At 36.7% G+C, this 27501-nt stretch overlaps 1 protein-coding gene across 1 annotated transcript; it reads right to left on the reverse strand.

The window, feature by feature from the left end:
• Window positions 1-5163: 5163 nt before the first annotated feature.
• On the reverse strand, window positions 5164-24227 carry LOC105031980 (probable GDP-L-fucose synthase 1). The gene is made up of 2 exons (XM_029260865.2): window positions 24110-24227; window positions 5164-6309 (listed from the first exon to the last, which is right to left on the reverse strand). The coding sequence occupies exons 1-2, from the start codon at window positions 24225-24227 to the stop codon at window positions 5339-5341; spliced, it is 1089 nt and encodes a 362-aa protein (XP_029116698.1). The 3' UTR covers window positions 5164-5338.
• Window positions 24228-27501: the final 3274 nt, after the last annotated feature.

Raw genomic sequence — 27501 nt, forward strand, 5'->3', positions numbered from 1 at the left:
TTTTCTCTTGATGGCTGATTCGATGCCTTCTTTAAATCTCTCAGACTCCTCTAGAGATGAAGAAGACACCTTTTAGAAGGATTAAGAGGTGGTGGAAGAAGATTGAAAGGAAAAACTCTTTTTCTCTCTTTTATTTCTTCCTAAACTCAACATCCAAGCCCTAAAAAATCTATGGTTATTTTTCTACACGCCAAGAAAGGAAGTGACCACCCTTTGATCCAACGCCCCAAAATATTTTCATGCTAAAAAACTCATGGAGACTTTCTCACAATGAAATCTAATGGGATTCCATGCCAAAAATCAAATCCTTTTAAAGTAGGCATCAAAAAGAATTTGGTTAAGATGGAAAACAACCTCTTCTTAATAAGGATAGTTTTAAATCAAACTTAAAACTTTCTTATCCTACCATGAGGGGCGATAAGAAGAGGGTGTTTAGTGTGGATAAGGGGGCGTGCGTGAAGGGGTGAAGGCATGAAAAATCTCACGCAAAAATCTTTCTTGCATGAAAAAAATTTGGCATCCAGAAAAGGGTGGTGCAAAGGGAGGAAGAGTCCATTCTCATCTGGACTCTAGGTTTTCTTATTTGATCCTTATCCAAATCACATATGGTTAGGCTCAAATAAATAGGTAAACCCAATCCAATTAGGCACCTAATTACGCAAATCAAATCTTAATCAAATCAGAATTTAATTGAATCTAAGTCCTGATCAAATCAGGAACTAATCTTCCTTGTAATCGAGTTAAATCCGATTCAAGTCAAACTGAATCCAATTCAATTAGACTTGATCCGAACTTCTTTGCTCAATCAAATTGAGCCAATTAGCAATCCAATTACTAATTAATCTTCTAAAATTTATTAATACTAATAAATTATTTTATTATAATTTTTGTATAAGATTAATCATCAATCAAATTGATAATTTATCCATCAATGATTCATAATCATTAATCAGCTATCTGATCAGACAAGAATCACTTTTGTGTGTGACTCCATAGGTTCTATTCTGTTTGATAGTAAGATATACTATGATCTCTATCATAATATTATCGAAACTCTTTTCGATATATCAAAATAATTTTAATTTTATTCTTTGAGGATCATCGATCATCAAGATCACGCTCGATGAGTCTCACAATCCATCAGTAATATCTAGTAGTATATAGTGATAATTTTAGTAAAATAAAAGTATGAACCTCTAGGTGCAGTTAACATATGATTCAATCTTTCTATCATGAGTTTCGACTAGATGAAGGTCATGAAAAACTCATCAAATTTTATCGTCAGTCATATACAAGATTGGCTCGACTCGAATTCATCTATGAATTTTGTAAAAAATTTTTTCACCATTCATACTTGCTTTGATCAAAGACTTTCTGAACTCAATCTCATGAATCACATAGGACTACTCCTTTTCTATCAAGATCGATAGATTCTTTCTTGGTATATCCTACTCCTAATAGCGAATCTGAATCTACCGTAGCCAACTTACATAGTAAGAACTCAAATGGCTAGAGACTAAGGAAACATACAATCAAACTCAATAGCCTCACTGTGAATAGTCAATGCACCGTAGATCAAAGGATCACTGACATCACTGCAGCATCAAGAAGATCATTGATGAGTGAGTAGACATCCAAGTAATTTTCTCATATTGGACATGCTCAGCATAAGTTATTCTCTAACAACCATCTGCACTCTCATCCCAGTGTTCCTATACCACAGACTCGAGACTCATCTATCCAAAAGAAAGATGATCTATGCATCAATCTTAAATGGATTGATTACTATTCTGCATAATGATCCTTCGATCGGGAGTATTTAGAAACTAATCATTAATAATGTATATCTCAAATTTTTAACTCTTTGAGAATATACAAAATCATCTTTGTTAGTTTCTAGGATAAATCATGAATTCATAAATATAATTAAAAATAAAATTTTTTTATTAATAATAAAATTTTACAAGTATAAATACAAGTAGTCTTGAAATATAAATATATCAGCGAACAAATGGCTTTCTAGAGCACACATCTAACAGTCGACTCGAGTATATGCTAGTCTACTCCAACCATACCAGAGTTGACTCCTTTTCTCCTAGAGTCAACTTCTAAACTTCTTAAAACTTAAAATTCTTCTGTTTTCTACTTGTTTCTGTTTAGGGGTCTGCTCCTAGCCTTCTGAGATCGACTCCTCTAAGTCAAAAATTTATAAATTTCTCTTTGAATTGTTTTGACTTAGCTTCTTTTAAGATATTTGTCCCATGAATAAATTTTTCATTTTAAGTATCTAAAAAATTTTATACCTTGAAATACATGATTAGACTAATAATTACTCAAAGTTTAATAATCATCAAAATCAATTATAGGGTCAATAAGCTCCCTCTTTTCGATGATAACAAAATTTTGAGTATATGTGCAATAAAAATATATAATGTACCCCTCATCCTTCTCATCCTCCTCATCCTCTTGCTCCTCTCCAGTAGCTCTCATCCACTAGCTACTGGAGAGGAGCAAGAGGATGAGGAGGATCTGGGCTAATTTTTTTTATTTTGATATATTATATTTTTTTTGATACTACTTGTAAAATTATATAATTTATATTTTTAATATAATATAATTATTTTTTTATTTATGATTGTCATATTATTTTTAGATTTTTAATTATAATAGGTGTTAGGAATCATAATTGATTGTGATTAATTAAAATAAATTTAAAAAAATATTATTATAATTTTTTTAAAAAAAATAAAATTAACTATTACCAACTGCAGCCATCGCTAATAATATAATATTATTATGAATTATTAAAAAATTAAAATTAACTATTATCGATGGTTAAAGTGACGGCTTCAGCTGTCGCTAATAATTATTAGTGACGGCATTAGCGACAAAAAAGCTGTCACTAATTGATTTTAATTTTTTTTAAAAATTTTATTTAAAAATAAAAAAATAAATAGAGAAAGAATTTAGCCATCGCTAATACCGTCACTAATATTTTTATTATCGATGGTTAAAAATTTCATCACTAATAGTGATAATTAGCGGCTAGGATTTTTTCGATCACCAATTAATGACGAGAAGCCATCGCTATAGTATTAGCGACAGCAAATTGACTGCCATCGCTAATAGTATTAGCGACAGCAAATTGACTGCCATCGCTAATAGTCAAATTTCTTATAGTATAAATGAAGATTTTAAAAGTGAGGTTCAACTCAAAAATTTTCTTACAAACAAACTTATGATTAGTATAAGTTTCGCCAAGGCCATTTAGAGTATTAATAATATTAGTAAATCTAAAAAATATATTAGAAATCTACTCATATTATTCCATTTTGAATATTTCATATTTATGAATAGGTAAATTAATTTTGAACTCTTTGACTTGACTTGTTCCTTCATGAATTCTCAATCTATCCCATAGATATTCTATTAAATTCACTAACATCTAATAAACAATAGAGAATATTAATAACTTTTGTATTTAATTGTGTCAAGCTTTTATCACGCTCTTCTCAATCTTTTTTTGGTTTAAGTAAGGATACCCTATTAACTATAATTGTGGATGTATGTGGTCTATTAGTTATGATTCTCCACATATAATAATCTAAAGTTTGTATGAAAATTTCATACGTGCTTTCCAAAATATGTAATTAATGCTATTGATAGGAGGTGGTCAAGAGATAGATTGACCTTCGGTAAAAAAGGAACCAACCAGAGTTACCATAATCTTTAGCTCAAGACCACTAGGCCAACAATGAATATAAGAGTACCTGCTCTAAAACTAATTGTTGCCCAGAAGGATTAGCAACCCAAAAGAGGGGTCGGGTGAACTGGGTTCTTTAAGAAATTTAATCAAATATGAAATCTAAGAAAATTATGTACTTTCAATTAATCTAACTTATATGGTTATAAACTATCTGCAGTATGCTACAACAGAATTAAGATATAGAAGAAATAATATAAGATTAAAAGTAATGCAAAATAAGTAAGCAAATCATAATGCAAATATAGCAATTTATAGTGATTTGGTGCAACCTCACACCTATATCTACTCTCCAATTTTTTTTTGAAAATTTCACTATAATTAGTCCGATTATAGTGTGTTTGTTTTATCCGAGATTACAAATAAATTTAATTGATTTTTCGAGATCACTGATAAAAATTTTTACATCGATTATTTTTTAGGTTCACAATCAATCTAATTGATTTTTCAGACTCACCAATCAAAATCATACAATGTCTAATTACAGACTTGGACGGACCTAATCCAAATTTCTTTCACCCCAAAAGATACTTATAAAGAAAACCCAAAATATAAAATATAGAAATTTAGCACTAAGTAAAAATAGAAAAATAAAACTCTTTAGGCACAGAGAAGTTGATGATGAGTTGTTCTTTTAAAGCTTGAACTTCTCTTCTTGATACTTGGGAGGATACCGTTGATGATGGAGAAGATCACTCTTGAAGGCTCATCGAATTTTGTGCATAACTTTCCTCTTTGTTTTTCTTCTAAAGAATATCCAATTTTGTACATAACTTTCCTCTCTTTTCCTCTTCTAAAAAATGTTCAATGATATTTTCACAAATTTGAATGTTTTACTCTTTAATCCCCTTAATTTTCGTTGGAAATGTGCAAGAAAAAAATATCGAACTGACTCAACCTCATGATCCCTCTTCTAAAGATCATTCAATGATACTTTCATAAACTTGAATGTTTTACTCTTTAATCTCCTTAATCTTCATTGGAAATGTGCAAGAAAAAAATATTGAGTCGACTCGACCTCAGGATCCCTCTTCTAAAGAATATTCAATGATATTTTCATAATTTTAATGTTTTACTCTTTAATCCCCTTAATCTTCATCGGAGATGTGCAAGACTCGACCCTCCTCTGGCACTTATGGCACGGGGTTCTTATGGTTTCGTCTTTTAAAAGACATCTCATATAGAAGAGAAGGTTCTAATTGATATAAATCATATTTTTTCTTGACTCATAATCAATATGGGACTAAAGATGCCATCCTCCCATAACGCCATTCTTTCAAAGGTGAATTCATTTTGAATCCATCGGTTATATCGAGACACTTTGATTTAACCCAACAAATGCTTCACATAAAACATTATTGGAGCAAAATGATACTCTTTATTAGTAAAATCGACAAGAATATAACATTACATATCCATCAAAGACTTTTTATGTAGATAACATTTTAATCTCAATATAGTCCTCTCCCCGAAAGCATACCAACATTCGAACAACAGCAATGATATACTGGAAACCATCAGATAGAACATAAATGGAAGAAGAGGAGAAAAAGATACCAGTGGAACACCAGAACATCACTGCTGCTGCTTTGCTACGTTCTCTACATACCACTTGTAGGCATCAACTATCCCATCCTTGAGCGAGATCTTCGCCTCCCACCCCATCCCTGCCAGCCTCGAGCTGTCCATGAGCTTCCTGGGGGTTCCGTCCGGCTTGGTGGCATCCCAGACCAGCTCCCCTTGGAACCCGACCACCTCCTTCACCATCTCCGCCAGCTCTTTGATGCTCACCTCCTTCCCACTGCCGACATTCACGTGTTCCAGGTCCGAGTAGCGGTCCATCAAGAAGACGACAGCATCAGCAAGATCGTCGACGTGGAGGAACTCCCTGAGAGGGGATCCAGTGCCCCAGACGACGACCTCCTTGGCGCCGGAGATCTTGGCCTCGTGGAAGCGGCGCATGAGGGCGGGGAGGACATGGGAGTTCTCTGGGCGGAAGTTGTCGAAGGGGCCGTAGAGGCTGGTGGACATGGCAGAGATGGCGTCCAGGCCGTGCTGGAGGCGGTAGGCCTGGCCCATCTTGATGCCGGCGATCTTGGCGACTGCGTACCACTCATTGGTGGGCTCGAGGGGGCCGGAGAGGAGGGCGGACTCGGGGATGGGCTGGGGGGCGAGCTTGGGGTAGATGCAGGAGGGGGCCACGAAGAGGAGCTTGCGGACGGAGCCGCACCGGAGGGCGGCGTCCACGACGTTGGTCTGGATCTGGAGGTTGACGAAGATGAAGTCGGCGGGGAAGGTGGAGTTGGCGTGGATGCCCCCGACCTTGGCCGCAGCGAGGATCACGTAGCGGGGCTTCTCGGCGGCGAAGAAAGACTCGACGGCGGACTGGCGGGTGAGGTCCAGCTCCGCGTGGGTGCGAAGGAGGAGATTGGTGAAGCCCAGAGAGACCAGCTTCCGGTGGATGGCGGAGCCGACGAGCCCGCGGTGGCCGGCGATGAACACCTTGGCGGTCTTGTCCGAGAGGAAGGAGCCCACGGTGGTTGTCTCTAAGGAGAATGGACAATGTGACGGGGGTTAGGGCCATTAGAAAGGATTTTTTTTTTTTCCTTACATAAGACTTCTTTTTAAGGATAAAATCACGAGGCTTGCGTCCCAAAGCGGACAATTTTTATTCCGTTGAGTCATAAACTTTTAACCACAATAATAATACCTCAAAAAAGAGACCATTTTTGTAACTATAAGATTTTTTCTGCTCGTATGTATAAAAATAAAGAGAAAAATATTCTGGATGCATAAACACTCTGTTTTGGTTAAAAAACTATGTTATATTATAAAAAAAAATATATATATCATTGATCACATATTGATTGTGAGCCAAAAAAATTATAAATCATATAAAAAAAATTATTTTTTTTATATAAAATATCTTATGTGCTAAGCAATGAAAATTAAGGCATAGAAAAGATTAGCGGGAGAGGGTTACCTGCGTCAAGGCGTGCCATTTTTTTTATTTTTTCCTGGTAACGGAAGGATAATTTTGGAGAGAGGCCGCAGGGCGGTGGTGTGGGAGTTGGGATGAGCGAGACGAGAGGAGGAGGAATTTATTAGGAGAGCAGTGTGCATAGCACGTGATTGAAGGAATATGTTTGACTTGTCACTCGCAATTAATTTTTAAAAGGAACTCGTTTTTTTTTTTTTGGTACAAAAAGGAACTCGTTTAAAAGAAGGTAAGATCGTGCAATGCACGGTTGAAAAAGATGGTCCCCAAGTTCGCATGATATTTGGCCCCAATTTGTTTTTTGATCAGCTGATTTGGTGGAAATATAGATGAGTGATAAAGGGTGTAGATGAGATTAACATTGATTTTTTTGCCTCTATATCCGTGGTATGTGGCATGAATGGGCTAAATGGTCCATGGAATTAGGTATCTCTAGTTTCCAAACGCTAGTATGTTTTTATTGAACAAGAGAAACTAGTTAGGCAGCCAGCCAACCTAGTGGGTGAGTAAGTTACCTTCTCCACTTCTGGTTTGGCCGGGACGATTTTGGTGGTTTTTTTTTTTTGTCGTATAATCAAGATATTTTTTAACAATAAAATTTTAAGTAGATAAAATTCTATTAAGTATTTTATTTGTGATAAGATACGTGTTATTTAAATTTTAATATTTTTTAAACTCTTTGGTAGATATCAGCCGTTGGGAAACTTTATAAGAATTTAAAAATTCTATAAAATTGTATCTTTTTAAAAAGAACCGTATGCAATGTCCTATCGAAAATTGCATTGTTTGAAGTTATGCTGCAACATTTGTACTCTTATAAATTCACGGAACACCTAAAATTGAGAAAAAAACTTATTTTCTTGTTCAAACTCTATTATAAACTTTCCTTTCTTAAAACTATCTTTCTTCACTTCATCTTTCTAGACATGGATTTTTGATTAAAGATGATTAAATAATACAATCTTATATCATCTTTATGTTGGGTATTGTATCCTATGGATGAGATTTTCAAGAATTCTTTTGCATCTAAAAGAGAAAAATCACTATCTTTAAAATAGCTTCTTGAAAGTGCCTTACAAACTAAGTTTTCTTCTTTTATCACATTTCTTTCTATATCTTCAACCCAACACGGCAATTTAAAGATAGTGAGTTGAAAGTGGATTCTCCAGCTATCAAGATCCAAACTATAGAAATAGTGAGGTTTGAAAGGCTTGATGGGATAAACTATAAGAGATAGGTGATATAATATAGATCATCAACAATATAAATACAAATAATAACATCTTTATTTATACTAAGCAAGTATATATTATCCATGGCATATTCTTTTCCAATAAATGATCCCTTTTTAGAGATGATTACTTTTGGACATCCAATACAACTTTAAAATCATGATCATTAAGTTTCTTAACAGAAATAAGATTCTTTTTAATTCTAAGAATATAGTGAATATCTCGAAGAGTGAGAAATTTTTTAGATGTAAAAGAAAGTTGAATTGTCCCTTTACCAATGACAGCAATAGTAAAGGAGTTGCTCATGAATATAGTCTTCTCATTATCGAGTCTCATAAGTCTTGAACATACTCTTATGAGGACTCACGTGGCAAGTTGCACCCGAATCAACCCACCATCCTTCATTTATATTAACAATGAGAATTTCAGTGAGTATGACAATAATTTTTTCATTGACTTCCATCATCTTAACTTCAGCATTCTTTTTTCATTTACGAAAATGACACACCTTTGCAAGATGTTTACTTTTCTGTCCCTTCTTCTTGAAAGCCTCATTCTGCCTCTTGAAATTAGAGAAATTCTTTTTTTCCATTATGAAACTTATTTTTAGGCTTGGAAGAGGATGTTTGGAACTTCAACATTGTAAATATTGTCATCTTTTCATTGATTCTTAAGTTCACCTCTTTTACATGCTTCATATTTAATTTGAATGTGTTGCAGCAATTCATCTAATTTCAAAGACTTTTTTTCATACTTTAAAAATCTTTGGTAGTCCTTTAATGAAGGTGGAAGCTTATCAATAATTATAGAAACTTAAAAAATCTCTGGAAATGGTTTATCCACATTAGCACATTCACATGCAATGTTGTTCAAAGCATTTATTTGCTCAATAATAGGCTTTGAATCAACTATCTTAAAATCAATATACTTGTTAATAAGAGAAGAATGGTTTCCAGCATCCCCGTTGACATACCTTTGTTGGAGAGTATGCCACAACTCTAGACCGGTGCCATACTTGTGAAAAATATTAAATAAATCATTGGTCATAGTATTGAGAAGAATGTAGAAGCATATATAGTCATCTTCTAGCCACTTTCTTTGTTCTTTGGTGCACTCTCCATTACTTCCTTCTGCTTGCAAATATGACATGATCAATACATAGGCAACTCTAGCTAGTAATAGTGAATGTTGTGCATAAGCAAAAATTACTATGACTCCTTTCAAATTAGTAGAAAAAACAACTTCATTGCTAGAATTAATTTATATAGATATATATGATAATAAGGATCAATTAACTCAAAAAGGAAAGAGATATTTCATAGAATTTATTGATGACTATTCTAAATTTACTTTTATACACACACACACACACACACACACACATATAAAATAAGTACCAAAAATGAGGCATTTGAGAAATTTAAAATCTTTAAGAAAGACATAGAAAATCAACTTGGCAAGAAGATTAAAAGAATAAGGTCCAATCATGGTAGAAAGTATAACTCAATAGAATTCAAAATCTTTTGTGAATGTCATGAAATTGTTAAAGAAGAAATAGCCTCTTACTCTCCTCTACAAAATGGGTGGTTGAGAGAAAAAAATAGAAGTTTACTTGAAATGGTTACTAATTTACCTATGAGCTTTTGAGGTGAAGCTTTATATATTACATGTTATATAAGTAACAGAATTTTACATAAAAACCAAGATAAAATTGTTTGGAAATTATGTTCTAAAATTAATTGTGTGACAATTGAGTTCATCTTTGTATATGAGTTATTAATTAATGAATAAAAATTATTCCGATATTTTTTTGATCACAAAGTTACATCTTTTTTAAACTTTTGTATTGTGATGAAGTTCTTAGAACTATGCTAGTGTGTAATAAAGAGAGAATTTATCGTATAGTTCTTAAACATGTTTACGATCAAATAATACGTCATTGCAGGATGATGATGTTTATCGAGTAAAAGTCATTGTGTGCCATATGGGTTGGTTGTCCTCTTAACTAAGAAGTATGGTGACACTGGTATGGCGTACAGATGAGATGTAGGAGTACATCGTCACTGAACAAGTGACTTACCTGCTGAGTATTCTGCTGTCAAGAGCTGCTCGCGAAACACATGGGTATAAGTATCCTTCAGACATGAGATCACCATAGTGATTTACAAGCAACTCACTATATTTTGATATCGAACTATCTAGATTTTTAATACAGTAATGGAAGGCTACTGGATACAATCAAGTACTTACAAAGTTTGTGTGTGGATCAAGATGGGATTGATCCCTCCAGATTATTGAAGTTGATGTATCACTGTATTTTAATTAAACAAATCTTTGATCAAGATAATCCATGAGATAGATTTGAAAGGTTGAAAAATAATGTAGATGAAGCAATCTCAGTTAACAGTTAATCTGAGACCATCCTAGAGCATTCAGAGTCAAAAGGATGAATTATGCGATAACTATGTGTATGGATTCTGAAATATTTTTTTACGATAATTTGACCTATCTAGACGTCAGAAATCATTGCTAGATGGTATCTCGATGAGTGCAGGAATTGATTCCTGTGCTACCAGTTTAGTGTTTGAATCTATGGAGTTACGTACATAAGTCAGACAAAGTAAGAAGAAATTGATCTATATTTATCTATTCAATTTAGAAGTACTTGACTTGATTGAATATATAAGCTAACTTAATTGAGAATTAAGTTATGGATCAAACGAGATTGAAGAGTTGAATATGTACAGCTAGCACTTTACATAAGATTTAGGTTCGATCCTGAGGATAAACAGTTTCTGATCTATGATCCATGAAGCATATGAAAGATTAGATTTAAGTATTAATTAATTTTAAATTAAATCTAAATTAATTAAATTTAATTAGATCCAAAATTTAACTTAGACTTGGTATAAAAATCTTAAAGAGTTTGAGATTGACAGTCTTTCGAAATTATTTCGAATCAGCTTTGAATTGGATTCGAATTGGATCCGTTTTGATGAGATATGAGTATTCTCACTTGCACTGGGATTCTCCTCTATTATGGGCCAACCAATATCTAGAGCTTTGCTCATTTGGGGTGTCCCATGTAGGTGAGGGAGTGGATGCAAATTGATTGTCATATGTGATGATAATTCTATCTCATGTAGAAATCCTTCTTTCATGAGTATTGGACTGATTTAAATTAGATTTGAGTTAGAACTACCATACTTATTGGGTCATAAAAATCATCTATAAATAAAGAGAATCTTTACCTATAGATATATAGCAAACAAATCAGATTGAGAGAAGAGAGAAAGAGACAGAGGCATGAGAAGAGAGAGACTTTCCTTTTTGCCCCTTGCCCTCTCCTCTTGTTACCACCCCTCTTCCTTTGGGCATGGATCTTATTTGGGCATCCCACCTACTAGTGTGAGATGTCACACCAGCACATCTCATCTCTCGATTAATTGAGTTGCGAAGGCAATTGGATTGGAGTTTATCCTGCTTTCCTGCGGTGTCTGACGTGCATGCGAAGTAGAAGGTCTGCACATCTAGACCTCTGCAAAGATTTATATTAGATAATTTAAGATTTGATATCTAGTTCTACTACTAATTAGGTAAGAATTTGATCCTTAATCATGTAGATGAATAAAAAAAATTTTAGATGCGATCTGGGTCTTCCGAGGAAAAACAGTTTCTTTCCCTTCAATTGGTATTAGACTAGGCCTGAAATATATACATGCATAACAAAATTTTTTAAGATTAATTACATAAGATATAATTGAGATTTTTTATGAGATATTAAATTTGATTTAAATCTATTTATATAAAATTTTTAATCTAATTTTGATTAGATTAGAGGTACTTAATCAATAGTTGATTGAGGTTGTTATAAGTCTGTTATAATAGAATTCTGCTATTGCTGAATTTCTGATGGAATAACAATGTGAATTAAAATCTGTTTTAAATTTATTTTTATATAATTTTAATATTATTTTTTTTATGAAGTGAGATTTATTTTAGATATAAATTGGATCTATTTTGATAGATATTTAGATCTGAATTCTATCGAAATTCAGCACTGCGTGAAAATAGATTTTATCAAAAATTTATTCCTTATGCATTCATATTTGTATCTAATTAATTTTTTATATGATATTAAATCTAAAATTAATATTTTATAATCAGTATAAGATATATTTTAGATCTGATATGATGTATATGATACATCAAATCTAATTAGATTAGATGAAGAACATAATTGATAAGATCAAGGATATGTTCATGACATAAAATAATTTTATCAATAATTATATATTGATGTAATTATATATAAAATTAGATTTCAGATCTTAGTAGCCTAGTACTTAGATTGATGAGATCACCAGACCGTCCGATCATAGGAGATTAAAGAGATTAATCTCTCTTTTGTCTATTTGATGGATTCTTTTATGACGTGTAGGGATGTCATTGTGATCTGATTTCAAGAAGAAAAAAAGTGAATAAATTTTTATGTATTGTTTTGATCATAAATTTATTTAGATTAGATCTAAAGTGATTTATAATTTATTACAATAGGATAAAATTTAGATATAAAATTATTTTAGATCTGAATTGCATGTTACATATGATGAAATCAGTATTGATCTAAAGATTGTCATGATACATGAGATATATGTATGAAGTTTAGATCATACCTATGTATGTTTAATTATTAAACATATTATGAAAGTTTATTTTCATGTGTTGAAACATATGGTATGCTTTACCAAAAATCTTTGTAGAATAATTCTACAGACTGAAACATATGTTTAACATACTTAATTATGAATTAAGTTTTGAATAATTTAGATTTGAGAATTGAAGATCATTAAGACACCATATAAAATGATGGGTGAAGGGTTAGCATGAATCAGGTACTTCTAATGGGTTAGACCTAGGGTTAGAAATATATATGGATCATGCAGAAGAATTGATTAAATCTAATCAAGTATTGAATTAGATCAGGTCAGTATTTCTCTAAATCGATCTCAATAGTTGTAGTTTGATCAAGTCTATATGTTTGACCCTAATAAATAGACCATGATCATGGCTTCGTTGTTGAGTCCAAATCTTCTGGTGAACCAAATCGAAACTAATTAACCAGTTGGTGTCTCAGGTAAGTTTGGCAGATTCGATCAAGTAATTTTTAATTGAGAGCTATTCACCTAGATATGTCTACGATGAGTGAAGAGCATATCCCTTCCACTGATCTCACTTATCTGGTTAATATGATAGATTATATTTTGGTTAGATTACTAGTCGATTCATGCAGATCCATGCCATTAAGATGAATCAGTGTGATTGATTTAGGTGTCTTTAGACCAGCTTATATCTAATCTTTTACATAACTTGATAAAGTCAGTGGGAGGATTTGCAGCTCGCAGGTCGATTTCTTCTTTTATTCTCAGATCAATGAAATCAAATCTTCTAAATTATTAAATTCATAAAATGATAAAGTTATGAGATAACTTGATCATTACCTCCCATTAAGGTGCATGATAATGAGTCCAATATTTCAAATAGGCATTGAAGGCACCACACGCTTGGTGTCTATTACATATTAGAATTATCATTCATCATATGATCATCATAATGTACCTTCAGATCAATACTCAGATTGATCGAGCCACACTCGGGTCTGGATATCCATTTGTTGGATACACTTGGTGTGTCATGTTAATGGTTAAACCTAATTGAGATTTTCAGTAGAGGTGCCACATGCCTGCTGAAGGAAAGTCTGGGATAAAATTTATTGCTAGAAGTTGTTTGGAGAAATAATTGGTTATGAACCTACCCATGGATGCACTAGGGTTGGTCGAACCACACTCAGATCTGAATGCAGTCCGTGTGAATTCTAGTACCCGCTAAGAAATTAGTGTAATTCTTTGAGTTGAAGGTAGAGGCTACCAATAAATAAAAATAGTGGGAGGACCTTTAGACTAAAGTCTATATCTTCAAGATTAAAAATAATTCATATACTACTAGGCTAATGTCTTTTCTTTCAGTTATGGCCAACACACTATCCCTCCATACTCTGTTGGGTAGTGACAAGCTCATCGGACCCAACTTCGATAGCTGGTATCGAAAGTGAAGATCGTTTTAAAGCACGAGAAAATTTTGTACGTTCTTACGGATCAAGCACCTAAAAAATCTACAGTCAATGCTTCTCGTGCTATAAGAGATACTTGCATGAAGTGGCTCAATAACTACACGACTGTGTGTTGCATGATGAGGGCAGCCATGAATGACGAACTTAGTCGTAAGTTTGAGGATGTGCAGTCAGAGGAGATCATTCAAATGTTGAATGAGTCTTTTGACACTCCTGAGGATGTGGAGAGACACAAAATCTCCTGTCAGTGTTCAATGCCCACATGTGAGAGGAGACTTCAGTCATCGATCATGTATTATACATGATTGAGCAGATTGAATGCCTTAGTAAACTTAACTTTTCGTTGTATGAATAGTTAGGCAAAGATGCTATCCTCAATTCGCTACCAAAATTCTACCTATCTTTTCTCAGTCATTATAGAATGACGAAGCCTATGGTAAACTATTATGGTTTGCTAGGGTTACTATAGATTTTTGAGAATGATCACCAGCTCCAGAAGGAGCTAGTGAATTTAGTGGGAGGTTCATTTGTAGGGTGTCGATCCTCCAGGAGAAGAAAGAAGAAAAAGATGCAGAAATCTCATACCATCGATCTCAAACAAAGCAAACCGTCAAAAGTTGATAAGAGCCAGATAGAGTGCTTCTTCTGCAAGAAGCTAGATCATTGGAAAAAAAATTATCTTGCTTATATAGCCACCCTTGATCCAAACAGGCCTAAAAATAAGAAAACGACGCAAGCGGTTGCTTCACAGGGTACTTATATGATAACACCTTGTAATTTTTCTGTTTGTAATACTGCTACTTGGGTATTGGATACTGAAAGTCCTATTAATATATGCAATTCATTGTAGGGACTGCAGGTAAGTAGGAAGTTTCGAGAGGGCGAGTGGTTCTTTAACGTTGGAGATGAAAGTCTTGTTCCAGTTCTGACCTTGAAAACTTTGCAGCTTGTCTTCGAGTCTAGTAGTGTCACGCTAGATGATTATCATTTTGTCCTTCTTTTATGATGAATGTTATCTCTGTAGGCCTTTTGGTCAAATTTGGTTATAAGTTTATAATAAAAGATAATTTTTGTGATATCATCATGAATGATACTACAATTATGCGTGGACAATTGAAACATGATATATATAAAATATCACGGCCTGTTCGTGTAATGTACATATCCAGTAAACATCCTAAATTAGATAATGTTAGTGAATCCTACCTTTGGCATTATAGGCTTGATTATGTGAACAAGAATAGGATTGACAGGTTGATCAAAAAATGTATCTTTGAGATAGATGATTGCGAATCATTACCTACATGTGAGTTCTATCTACTTGGTAAGATGACTAGGTCACCTTTTAAAGAAAAAAGTAAAAGAGCCAGCGATGTCCTAGGTCTAATACATACTGATGTATGCAGACCTATGAACATAAGTGCCAGAAAAGGATATTACAATTTTATTACATTTACAGATGACCTATCGAGGTATGGGTACGTCTATCTTATGAAGCATAAGTCAAAATCATTTGAAATATTCAAATGATTCCATACTAAAGTAGAGAAATAAACTAAGAAGAGTATTAAGATCCTTCCATCAGATTAAGGAGGTAAACACCTCACCATTGAGTTCCTGATATATTTGGAAGAGAATGGGATTCTTTCACAGTGGATCCCTCCTGGAACACCACAACATAATGGGGTGTCAAAGAGAAAAAATCGAATCTTATTAGACATGATCCGATTCATGATGGACTTTGCGAGTCTACCTATCTTCTTTTGAGGATATACTCTAGAAACTGCCTGCTACATTCTGAATAAGGTACCCAGCAAGTCTATCGATAAAACTTCATATGAGATATGGACTGGACGTAAGCCGATGCTCTCACACCTTAGGGTCTGGGGGTGTCCAGCTTATGTCAAGCATTTAAAGACAGATAAGCTTGGACCGAAGTCTGACAGATGCTTGTTCATGGGTATCCAAAGAAAATTAAAGGGTACTACTTCTATCTTGCTACAGAATAAAATGTGTTTGTCAACAGTCGGACAGTCTTTTTAGAAAAAAAATTTTTTGAAGAAGAAGCTAATGCCTGTAAAATTAAACTTGATGAAGTTTATGAGGTGGAAGGACCAACATATATAGAATTAGATTTGATTGGTGAATCAAATTTGGAGCCAGTAGAGGCGATATTGAGGAGATCTGGTAGAGTATTGCATCAACCGGACAGATACTATAATTTTCTGATCCGAGATGGTGATCCCATTGAACGTGATGAGAAGAATGAGGATCTGATTACCTATATGGAGGCCATACAAAGGTCCAACTCCCAAAATTGGCTCGACACCATGAAATCTAAGATGGAGTCCGTGAAGATCAATGGTGTATGGACACTAGTTGATCCATCTGAAGGGATAAAATTCATAGGGTGTAAATAGATTTTTAAGAAGAAAAGAGGAGCAGATGGAAAGGTAGAGACCTATAAAGTCCATCTAGTTGTCAAGAGATACCGTCAGCATTATGGTATTGACTATGACGAGACGTTCTCTCCTATGGCAATGCTTAAGCCCATTCAGATTATACTTACTATCGCTGCATACTTTGATTATGAGATCTGACAGATGGATATCAAAATCATTTTTCTTAATAGAGAGCTGGAAGAAGAGATGTATATGATACAACTTGAAGAGTTCACATCCACAGATGAGTCGAAAGTGTACAAGCTGAAAAGATTTATTTATGGACTTAAGCAGGCATCTAGGAGTTGGAACATACATTTTGATAAGGTGATCAAAATATATGACTTCGTTAGGAATGGAGAAGAGCCTTGCGTTTACAAGTGGGCTTTCGATTCTATAGTCATCTTCCTTGTGTTGTATATAGATGACATATCGTTACTAGAAAATGACATCCCGACTTTGCAGAGTGTGAAACTATGGTTATCATCACAATTCTCAATGAAGGACTTGGGAGAAGCATCCTACATTTTTGGAATGAAGATCTATAGGGATAGATCTAGAAGGTTACTTCGATTGTCCCAAACCACTACATCGACATCCTGTTGAAGCAGTTCAACATGGATAATTTCAAAAAAAACTATCTTCTGATAGGTCATGAAATTACTCTTTTCAAGAAAGATTGTCCGACAACTCCTGAGGAGAGAGAGCGCATGAGTAGAATACCATATGCTTTGATAGTGGGATCTATCATATACACTATGACATCTACGAGGTCAGATGTGGCCTATTCACTAGGGGTAATGAGTAGGTACCAATTTGATCCAGATGAAAAGTATTGAAAGATTGCGAAAGTAAGTCTTAAGTATTTGAGAAATACTAAAGACCAATGGCTTATCTATGGAGACACTGATCTAAAACTTATGGGATATACTGATTCCAGTTTCTACTCAGATTGTGATGATCGCAGAAGCGTGTCGGGCTACATATTTACCTTGAATGAAAGAGTTGTTTGCTGAAAAAATTTCAAGCAACATATTGTGGCCGATTCTGTATGCGAAGCAGAATATAATGCTGCATCGGATGCTGCAAAATATTATGCACCGCTATCACTTGGTGCGAGAGATCGTGAATCGAAGTGACGTCAAGCTTCAGAAGTTTGACAAAAAGGAGAACTTAGCCAACCCATTCACTAAAGCTCTCAAGATCAAAAAGTTCGATGATTTCAAATGAAAGATGAGCATAAGATACTGTCCCGATCGATTTTAGTCCAAGTGAGAGTTGTTGAAAATTATATTCTAAAACCAATCATGTGATGATTGAGTTTATCTTTGTATATGAGTTATTAATTAATGAATAAAAATTATTCTAATATTTTTTTCATCACAAAGTTACATCTTCCTTGAACTCTTATATTATGATGAAGTCCTTAGAACTATGCTAGTGTGCAATAAAAGGAAGATTTATCATATAGTTCTTAAACATGTTCGCAACCAAATGATATATCATTACAGGACGATGACATTTATCGAGTGAAGATCGTTGTGTGCCATATGGGTTGGTTGTCCTCTTAACTAAAGAGTGTGGTGATACTGATATGGCATACAGGTGAGATGTAAGAGTACATTATCACTGAACAAGTGACTCATCTACTGAGTATTCTACTATCAAGAGCTGCTCGCGAAATACATATGTATAAGTATCCTTTAGACCTGAGATCACCATAGTGACTTGCAAGCAACTCACTGTGATTTAGTGCCAGACTATCTGGATTTTTAATGCAGTGACGGAAGGCTACTGGGTACAGTCAAGTACTTACGAAGTCTGTATGTGGATCAAGATAGGATTGATTTCTTCAGATTATTGGAGTTGATGTATCACTGTATTTCAATTTAGCAAAGCTTTGGCCAGGATAATCCATGAGATGGATTTGAAAGATTAAAATACAATGCGGATGAAGTAATCTTGGTTGACAGTTAATCTAAAACCATCCTAAAGTATTCAGGATCAAAATAATGAATTATATAGTAACCATGTGTATGGATTTTGAAATATTTTTTTATGATAATTCACCCTATTTGGACATCAGAAACCATTGCTAGATGGTATCTCAATTAGTGTAGGAATTGATTCCTGTGCTACCGGCTTAGTGTTTGAACCTACAGAGTCACACACACAAGTCAGACAAAGTAGGAAGGAATTGGACTATATTTATATGTCTAATTTAGAAGTACTTGACTTGATTGAACATATAAGCTAATTTAATTGAGAATTAAGTTATGGATTGATTATGTCTAGCTAGCACTACACATGAGGTTCAGGTTCGATTTCAGAGATGAATAATTTTTGATCTATGATTCATGGAGCATGTGAAAGATTGGATTTAAGTGTTAATCAATTTTAGATTAGATCTGAATTAATTGAGCTTAATTGGATCCAAAATTTAATTTAGATTTGGTATAAAAATTCTAAAAAAATTATGATTAACAACCTTTCGAAATTATTTCAAACCAGCTTCGAATTGGATTCGAATTGGATCCATTTTGATGAAATATGAGTATTCCCACTTACATTAAGATTTTTCTCTATTATGGGCCAACCAACACCTGAAGCTTTGCTCATTTGGGGCATCCCATGTGGGTGAGGGAGTGGGTGCAAATTGGTTGTCATATGTAATGACAATTCTATCTCATATAGGAATTCTTCTTTCATGAGTATTGGACTGATTCAAATCAGATTTGAATTAGGCTCCTATACTTATTGGGTCATAAAAATCATCTATAAATAGAGAGGGTCTCTCTATGGATATATAGCAAACAAATCAGATTGAGAGAAGAGATAAAGAGAGAGAAGCATGAGAAGAGAGAGAGGTCCCTTCTTTCCCCTTGCCCTCTCCTCTTGTTACTGCCCCTCTTCCCTTGGGCATGGATCTTATTTGGGCATCCCACCTACTGGTGTGAGGTGTCATACCAGCATATCTCATCTCTCTATTGATTGAGTTGTGAAGGCAATTGAATTGGAGTTCATCCTGCTTTCCTGTGGCATCTAATGTGCATGCAAAGTAGAGGGTCTGCACATCCGGGCCTCTACAGAAGTTTATATCAGATAATTTGAGATTTGATCTCTAGTTCTGCTGCTAATCAGATAAGAATTTGATTCTTAATCATGTAGATGAATAGAAAAATTTTTAGATGCAACCTGGGCCTTCCGAAGAGAAACAGTTTCTTTTCCTTCAAAAACTCCATATGAGTTATAGAAAAATAGGAAGCCAAATCTTAATTATTTTAAAGTATAGGGATGTATTGCTTATGTATTAGATACTACTAATAAAAGAGCTAAATTAGGAAATCAAGCTATAAAATCTATTTTTATTGGTTACTCTTTGCATAGTAAAGCATGTAGATTTTTAAATCTAAAGACTAATAGTGTTTTTGCGGCAATACATGCTATATATTTTGAACATTTAACCATGAATGATGTTGATAAATTAGAATTTGAAAAGGACCTAATTACAGAGTTAGAGGAATCTATATTAATCAACCCGAAGGTTATGTTGTTAAAAGATAAGAGGAAAATTATGTAAATTGAATAAATCTCTATATGAACTGAAACAAGCACCAAGATAATAGTATAAAAGTTTAAAATATAAATTAAGAAATTTGGATTTAAAAGTAGTAAGGTAGAAAGTTATCTTTACTAAAGAAATAAAATATTTCAAAGTATTAATTACTCTCTGTGTGAATGACTTGCTCATGTTTAGTTTTAGTATGGAATGCATAAATGAAATAAATTATTTTTTAACACAATCATTTGATATCAAGGACTTAGCTCCAATAGATATTATCTTAGGAGTTAAGGTAATCAAAAGAGATGGGGAATATATTTTAATCCAACCTCATTATATTGAAAAATTATTAAGAAAGTTTAATTACTTTGATTACAAACCTTCTAAAACACCTATAAATCCAAATCATAAATTGGTTCCTAACAAAAGAACATCTATAAATCAAGAAGAGTATATAAAAATAATTAGAAGTTTAATGTATGCAATGAATTATACAATACTAGATATTGTATGTGCTGTTAGTATATTGAGTAAATTTACCACTAACCCAAGTCATGATCCCTGGAAAGAAATTAGTAAAGTTAGAAGATATTTGAAGTATACTTTGCATTATAGTTTGCATTATAAATATAGTTTTTGTATTTTAGAATGCTAAAGTGATGCTAATTGGGCTTCAGATAAAATTAATTCTAGATCAACTACTGGCTGGATATTCACTATTGATGGTGCTATTATTACTTGATCATCTAAAAAACAATCTTGCGGTGCATTATCTTCTATGGAATCTGAATATATTGCTATGTCTCAAGCTAATAAAAAGATATTATGGATGAAGTAATTTTTGAGATGTATTTTTTTCATTGAAATTTCTTAAGATCCTATTACGATGTGTTGTGACAATTAAGCTACTATACACAATACTAAGAATAACAGAATAACTAGCAATAGTAAGTATATTGCTATGAAATATAATTATATTAGCAAACTTATGAAGAAAGGTAAGGTGGTACTTAAATACCTTCCTATTGATCACATGCTAGCTAATCCTCTTATAATGTCTTTATCTAGTGACAAAATTATTAAAATCATGAGAGGCATGGACTATTACTGATTTAGAGAGATAAACTTATTTGTAACCTATTCCAAAAGATGATATCAGTTGAGGGTTCTACTCAACAACTGAAGAATCACGGCTTAGAGTTCAATAAAAATTTAGTTAAGTTATTATCCATGAAATCTCAATACCAAGGTTGCATTTTCAATATATTTTTTCTTTGAAACAGTAGAGGTATAAACTATATAAAGTTTCATGTCTATATGAATGCACTGTAAGATCCACAACAAAATAGACTAGATAATGTCCTTAATAAAATTTGTAGCTTATGTGGGGTGAATAATGATGTTGTAGACACCCTTGATGAGTTCTACCTTTGCAAGTAAGGAGGTTAGGGCCGTTTTCAAAAGATTATCAGTAAACCCTAATAGACTTGCTAAACCAAGATAACGCACATAGCCCGTAATGTGCTGCCTTAATAACAAGAACCCCATATATATAGCTTGAAAACTAATATATGAGTTTTGACTAATTAAGATCATGGTTTAATCCTCTTATTTTTTCAATTCTCATAATTTTTATTTAATCTTAGGTTCAAGGGTAATCCACCTAAGGCCTGCACTATACTAAATCTAAACTTGTTTTTTCTGTCTTTTGATACTAGTGATATGGTTATTAGAAAATAAATGAGAGTTGTCGTACAATTAATATATTTTCAAATAATAAAAAATTTTAAACAAATAAAACTCTATTGAGTATTTTATTTCTAATAAGATATGTGTTATCTAAAATTTTTAATTTTTTAAAAATCTTAGATAGTTATTAGCCGTCAGAAAACTTTACAACATTTAAAATATTTCATAAAGTTGCATCTTTTCTGAAAAGAATAATGTTCAGATTTAGAAGGGTTGCATCGCTTCTGAAGTTATATGACATTTATACTGTTATAAATCTGTGAAACATCTAAAATGGAGAAAAGACTTGCTTTCTTATTTAGATTTTTTATTTTATACTTTCTTAAAACTCTCTTTATTCCCGAAAGAGGGGATAGTCTTGGAAGTAGTTCATTTCTTTTATCATATTTCTTTATATATTTTCAACCCAACACGACATTTTGTACCTCCAATATAACTAGCGGCAGTGGATTTTTTTCTGATTTACTGGGCCTTGAACTTCCCAGAAAAATCTCATGTACCTTTGTTTTGACTGAAGCTCTGATCTAGTATGAGTGACTATATAATGGGATCCCACCCCTTTCCTACCAAAATAAATAAACATAAAAACATAAGAGAAACCAGTTGAGGACAGGAGGAGAGAAACGAAGATAAGCAACTACGAATAAAGCTATTCAACTATTTTAATGAAATAGTTTTATTAGAGTCCAGGGGAAATAACTATCTGGAATTTTTCAACAACTTTAGGACTCTAAAACTATTCTTTCTTCAGCCTGCAGTATTCTTCCTTTTTGGGTCAAGCGCCTCTCTTTCTTTTGGTGGATCAGTCGAGCATTTCTGAAATGCTGTGAAGGTTTCCCTTGAGCACTGGAAGTAGTCTATTCAATATATAATTGGCTTTGACAATTCTAGTTCAAATATTCTCTCTCTCTCTCTCTCTCTCTCTCTCTCTCTGATTAAAAGTTCAAATATTCTGAACTTCAAGAAGTTAGACTTCCAGCTCTTTCTATTGCTAGAGCTTCTTGTAATTTACCCAAATCTTTGGTACCTTCTGCAGTTCCTTTGGAATACAAACTCTTGTCAACCAATGAAGGAAGCTCTTTGTTTCTGTTTCTTCTTCCACAAAGATTGCCCATATGTTGCTTCATTTCTGTTATAACACCATAGCAAATTGTTTCGGCCGACATAATATGCGTCGGAAAAGACTAAAGAGCTACCTGCAAAAGAATCTTATTGCCCAGCTCCAAACTAAATCTAAATCATGCTGTTCATGAAGCAGACTTCTTTTAAAACATCTCCAGATGTGGGGAAAAAATTCTCTTAGCCCTGTTCTTCCATAAATCAGAACCCCTATTTGAGTCCACAGACAATTCAGATTTCTTTATGTTGCGGCCAATCCCCTCGTCGCCTAGTCGCCGGGAACGAGCACCTGCAAGAGAAGTCCACACTGACCGGAGATGCCTCCGACAGGGACCCTCCGACGGTCAAATCAGAAAAGAGACTAGACAACAGTAGAAAAGAATCAGGGACTCAGCGAGAGAGAGAGAGCCCAGGAGCTTAGAAAAAATCTCCTCCTCAACACTGTTGCCTTCCCCGTTTTATAGTAGGGCACGGCGTGATCCTGCCATTAATGGCGCAGACAACCAGGGAGTTGTCAAATCGTCGGAGGCTGTCAGAGTCGCCGCGGACTGACAAGTCACCGTGGGCTGTCAAATCACTAAATTGACCTATGTCCTTGGCAGGACGATGTCCCCAGGACGGCCACGCCGCATGTCCTTATCAGGACAGCAGCCTATAGCAGTCGTACGGTATTTGGGGGAGCCGACCGATCATATGTCGGTATTTGACCGCGGGATATCGGGTGAAGATCCGGGGACACCATCGGCTGGTCTGGCGTATTGCGGGAGTCAAACGTCGGCTGCCACCCCCCCCCCCCCCGACAGTAAGTCGATAATCTGGGCTCCGTTGCTCGGCTAATTGGATATAGAATGGGTCTGCCCGATCGATGCACCTTCAGTCGGATAATGTCGGCAGCTACTATCGGCAGTCATCGGTCGGTGCAGTCGGTAGAGTTGGGCATCGGTTGGACAGGCCCGAGGGTGAGTTGGTGTAAAAGGGGTCGATCGGTATATCCCAACAGTTGCCCCCCCACTCCTGAGTCGGTGTCGTGTTGGCCAGCATTTTTGCATGGGCGACGGCTTCGGGCGAAAGGAGTGGATACCCATCACATCATGCTCCAACTCTGGCAACCGTACCAATGATCGGTTCGGCATCAGACGTCCCATCGGTGTCAGACATTCCATTAGTTTCAGACATCCCATTGGGAACAGAAACTGCCGTTTCTGCCATCTCCTCGGGAACGCAAACCGCCATCGGTTAGTGAATCCTGAGATGCGATTTTTTTGTCACGTGACAGGAGGCCATTGGGCCAAACCCGTTCAGGCGGATGGAGGCGACGTGGCTTGATCTGGGGCAGATGCGTCGAATCGTCGAATCAAGGGAAGTCCCAGATGCTACCATGTGTCAGAATCTGGAAGACCCTCGTTGGGCGTGCTCTCATCCTGACTGTCGAGGGGCACTATATATATAGGGTCACCTGTATCCAAAACTTCACTTTTCACAGCCCTGTTGCCGAGACTCTGGTCGAGTGGTCCCCCAGTTTCAAGTTTCAGGTAATTGTGCCTATCTCTCTCCTCGAGAAGCTTTCTTCGAGATTTTTGTCTCCATGCATTTTTTGCTTTCTTCGCTTCCTTTGGACTTTCTTTCTTCTTCTTCTTCTTCATCCTTCGACCTCAGTTCTAGCATCATGGCCAGAACCTCTCCACGAGGAAGTCAGTCGAGAACTCGATCGATGACTCACGGTCGACCTCGGAGGTGGAGGTTTCTTCACTTTCGGGGGCAAACATCGAACGGCTCAGAGAGCAATACAGTATCCCAGAGCAGTTCGAGCTCTTCGCCCCTGGGGCTGAGGGTCGAGTTAACAACCCACCTCCGGACCAGGTGGCCTTCTATATCGAGGACCTTCGGACAGGTCTTCATTTTTCGATTCCGGAGTCCGTCCGAAATATCTTGGATTACTACGGGCTCTGTCCGGCGTAACTGGCGTCGAAATCAGTTTGACTGGTAATCAGTTTCGCCTTGCTGTATCGGCTTTTGCCGACCTATCCTCGTATTTTTCTCTTTCGGGCATTCTTTGTCCTCCGACCCCACCCGAAGGCCCGAGGATGGTAGTTCTTCAATCCCCGAAAGGGTCTCTCATTCATCATTGGTCTTCCATCGTCAATCCACGGATGGAAGAATCAGTTTTTCTTTGCTTCTTCTCTGCTTCCTTGAGGGTTCCCTTCCCACTGGGGGGACCTTCGGACTCAGCCGAATGAGAACAGTCGGATGGAGGACGGAAACCGAGAGGATTTCCACCGACTGAAGGATATCTCAGTGCCGAAGCAGAGGGAGCTCGTCACTGAGCAAGCTCTGTACAATGCCGGCCTAAGCTCGGTTCCTCGTTTAGGTACATCTCGATTTGTCATTTTTATCTTTTTTCTCCATCTTTGGACTAGTGCTGATCCTCTGTTAAAATTGCAGGCATGCCACTGAGGGTGAGGCTGACGGATGCCAACATTCAGCAACATGCGGCGAGGAAGAGGTCGGCTACCAGGGTCGGACCCTCGCGGCCTCCTAAGAGGCCTCAGACAGCATCACCGACCGACCCTGCAGCGACGAGAGCACAGCCCGACCCCGCGTCAGGCTATGAGCTGGTTATTGCACTGTCAGTGCTGACGGTGCCTCCCGAAGCACCGTCCGAGGAACGGGCGGTCGAGGGAGCAGCCGAAGGTGTGTTGGCTACACAGCCCACAGAAGAAGTTTGGGCCGAAACACGCGAGCCTGAACGACCTACGTCGGCAGCCATCGCGGCCTCGGGAGGGACCCAGTCAAGCTCGAGCCTCCCGTCTTTTCCTGACTTCAGGGCCTGGGTGGCCGAACGAGGGAAGGCCCCGATGGCGCCAGGCGATGACAGAAGGTCAGTAGGCCATGCCGCATCATCCGACATCCAACTTCCCGAAAGAGCGTCGGCCCTGGCCAACCATGATTTGGCCAGGATGTTATGTCAGGCAACCATCCTCCCGGCCGATCGGGAGATCATGAAGAATCGGTGGGTGTCCGACATGCTTTCTTCCTTCTACCCAACCATGATCCAGATGAGCTCCTCTTCTTCACTTTTCATTTTCATTATTGTTTCCTATCAGTTCGGTCTTCTGACAACCGGCCTGTTATTTGCAGCTGATCTACAACATGTCTGAGCTGAAGGTCGGGTATCGGAGGTTCGACGATCTCCGAGCGGCCTGGAAGAATAGGGCCGAGGCCGTCGAGGTCGAGAAGGCGACAATAGTCGAGCAGCTGAAGCAGTCGGTCGACCGTGAGGCCCGACTCGAGGAGGAGATTTTCTGCCTTACCGATGCCCTGGCTGCCTCAGGAGCTGAACTTCGGTCGGCTCATGAGGAAGTCAAACAAAAATCTCATACCGCTCGTCGGCTGCGGCATGAGCGGGATGGTTGCGTCGGTGAGCTCAAAGCTGAGCGCGAGCAACTCCAGGTGAGTCAGGGGAATCTCGCCAAGGTTGAGGAGAATTTATCCACCGCTCAAGCTGACGCAGACATAGCGAGGACGGAGGCAGAGTCGGCGAAAGAGGCAATGAGTCGGGCGGTGGAGGACTTTCGCGGCTCCGACGAATATCGGGAGGAGCTCCTGGAGAGCGATTTTGCCTCATACCAAGTGGGATAAGAGGACGCTCGGGATGCAGTCCAGGATCTGTATCCAGAGCTTGACCTCAGCAGCATCATTCCCCCAGGGTCGGAGGGCCAAGTCATAGGAGAGGTGGCCGACCCGATGTCGGGAGATCGCACTGCCGTGGAGGAAGCCGTTCCAGATCAGGTTACCGAAGGTGAGGCGGCTCCGAATCCCGATGCTACTCCGACCCGCGTGGCCATGCCGACTGCCCCCGAACTTCTCCCGATAGAAGAAGTTGACTCCGATGAGTAGTCGGAGCATCTTTTATTTTTGCTCTTATTTAGCATACTTGTAGTCGGGCTTCGGCCCAATTTTGTAAACTCAATTTATACTTGAATGAAATTGAGAACTTTTCAACTTTCTTTTTCTTTATGCATCCTGAAATGTATCTTGGAATGTATGTTTCGCCGAAACACCCCCTAGCGTATAAGTCGTAGGCCCGACGTACCTTGTTAGGATGTTTGGTAGGATCCCGAATAGTTAGTCGGGATAGCCGGTAGCGCGTGCCACGGTAAAGATAGAGCGAGCTCCGATTTTAGATCGACATCCTGACTATCGTACGACTCGACAGTCAAGAGTCTAGGTCGAGCATCCGTTGCTCAGACCTAAGTCGGGCGTGTTTGCTGAGTCGGGTGTCGACCGACCTTCGGACGTAGCTTTTTGGCCCGATCATCCTGTAGAGTCTGATAGTCGAATAGTGTCCGACGCATTCGATGATGACAAGTCGGTCATCCGTTGCCTGGTTCTTTGTCGGGCATATACGTCGCGACGTGTGATAAACGATGGTAAGCCGAATATCCTTCGATCGGTCGTGACCTAATCGGTATGTTGCGAACGCGACGTTGGCCTCGTTGGCATTTTG

Source organism: Elaeis guineensis, chromosome 1, assembly GCF_000442705.2.
Source record: "Elaeis guineensis isolate ETL-2024a chromosome 1, EG11, whole genome shotgun sequence".
In the NCBI taxonomy this organism is placed as follows: domain Eukaryota; kingdom Viridiplantae; phylum Streptophyta; class Magnoliopsida; order Arecales; family Arecaceae; genus Elaeis; species Elaeis guineensis.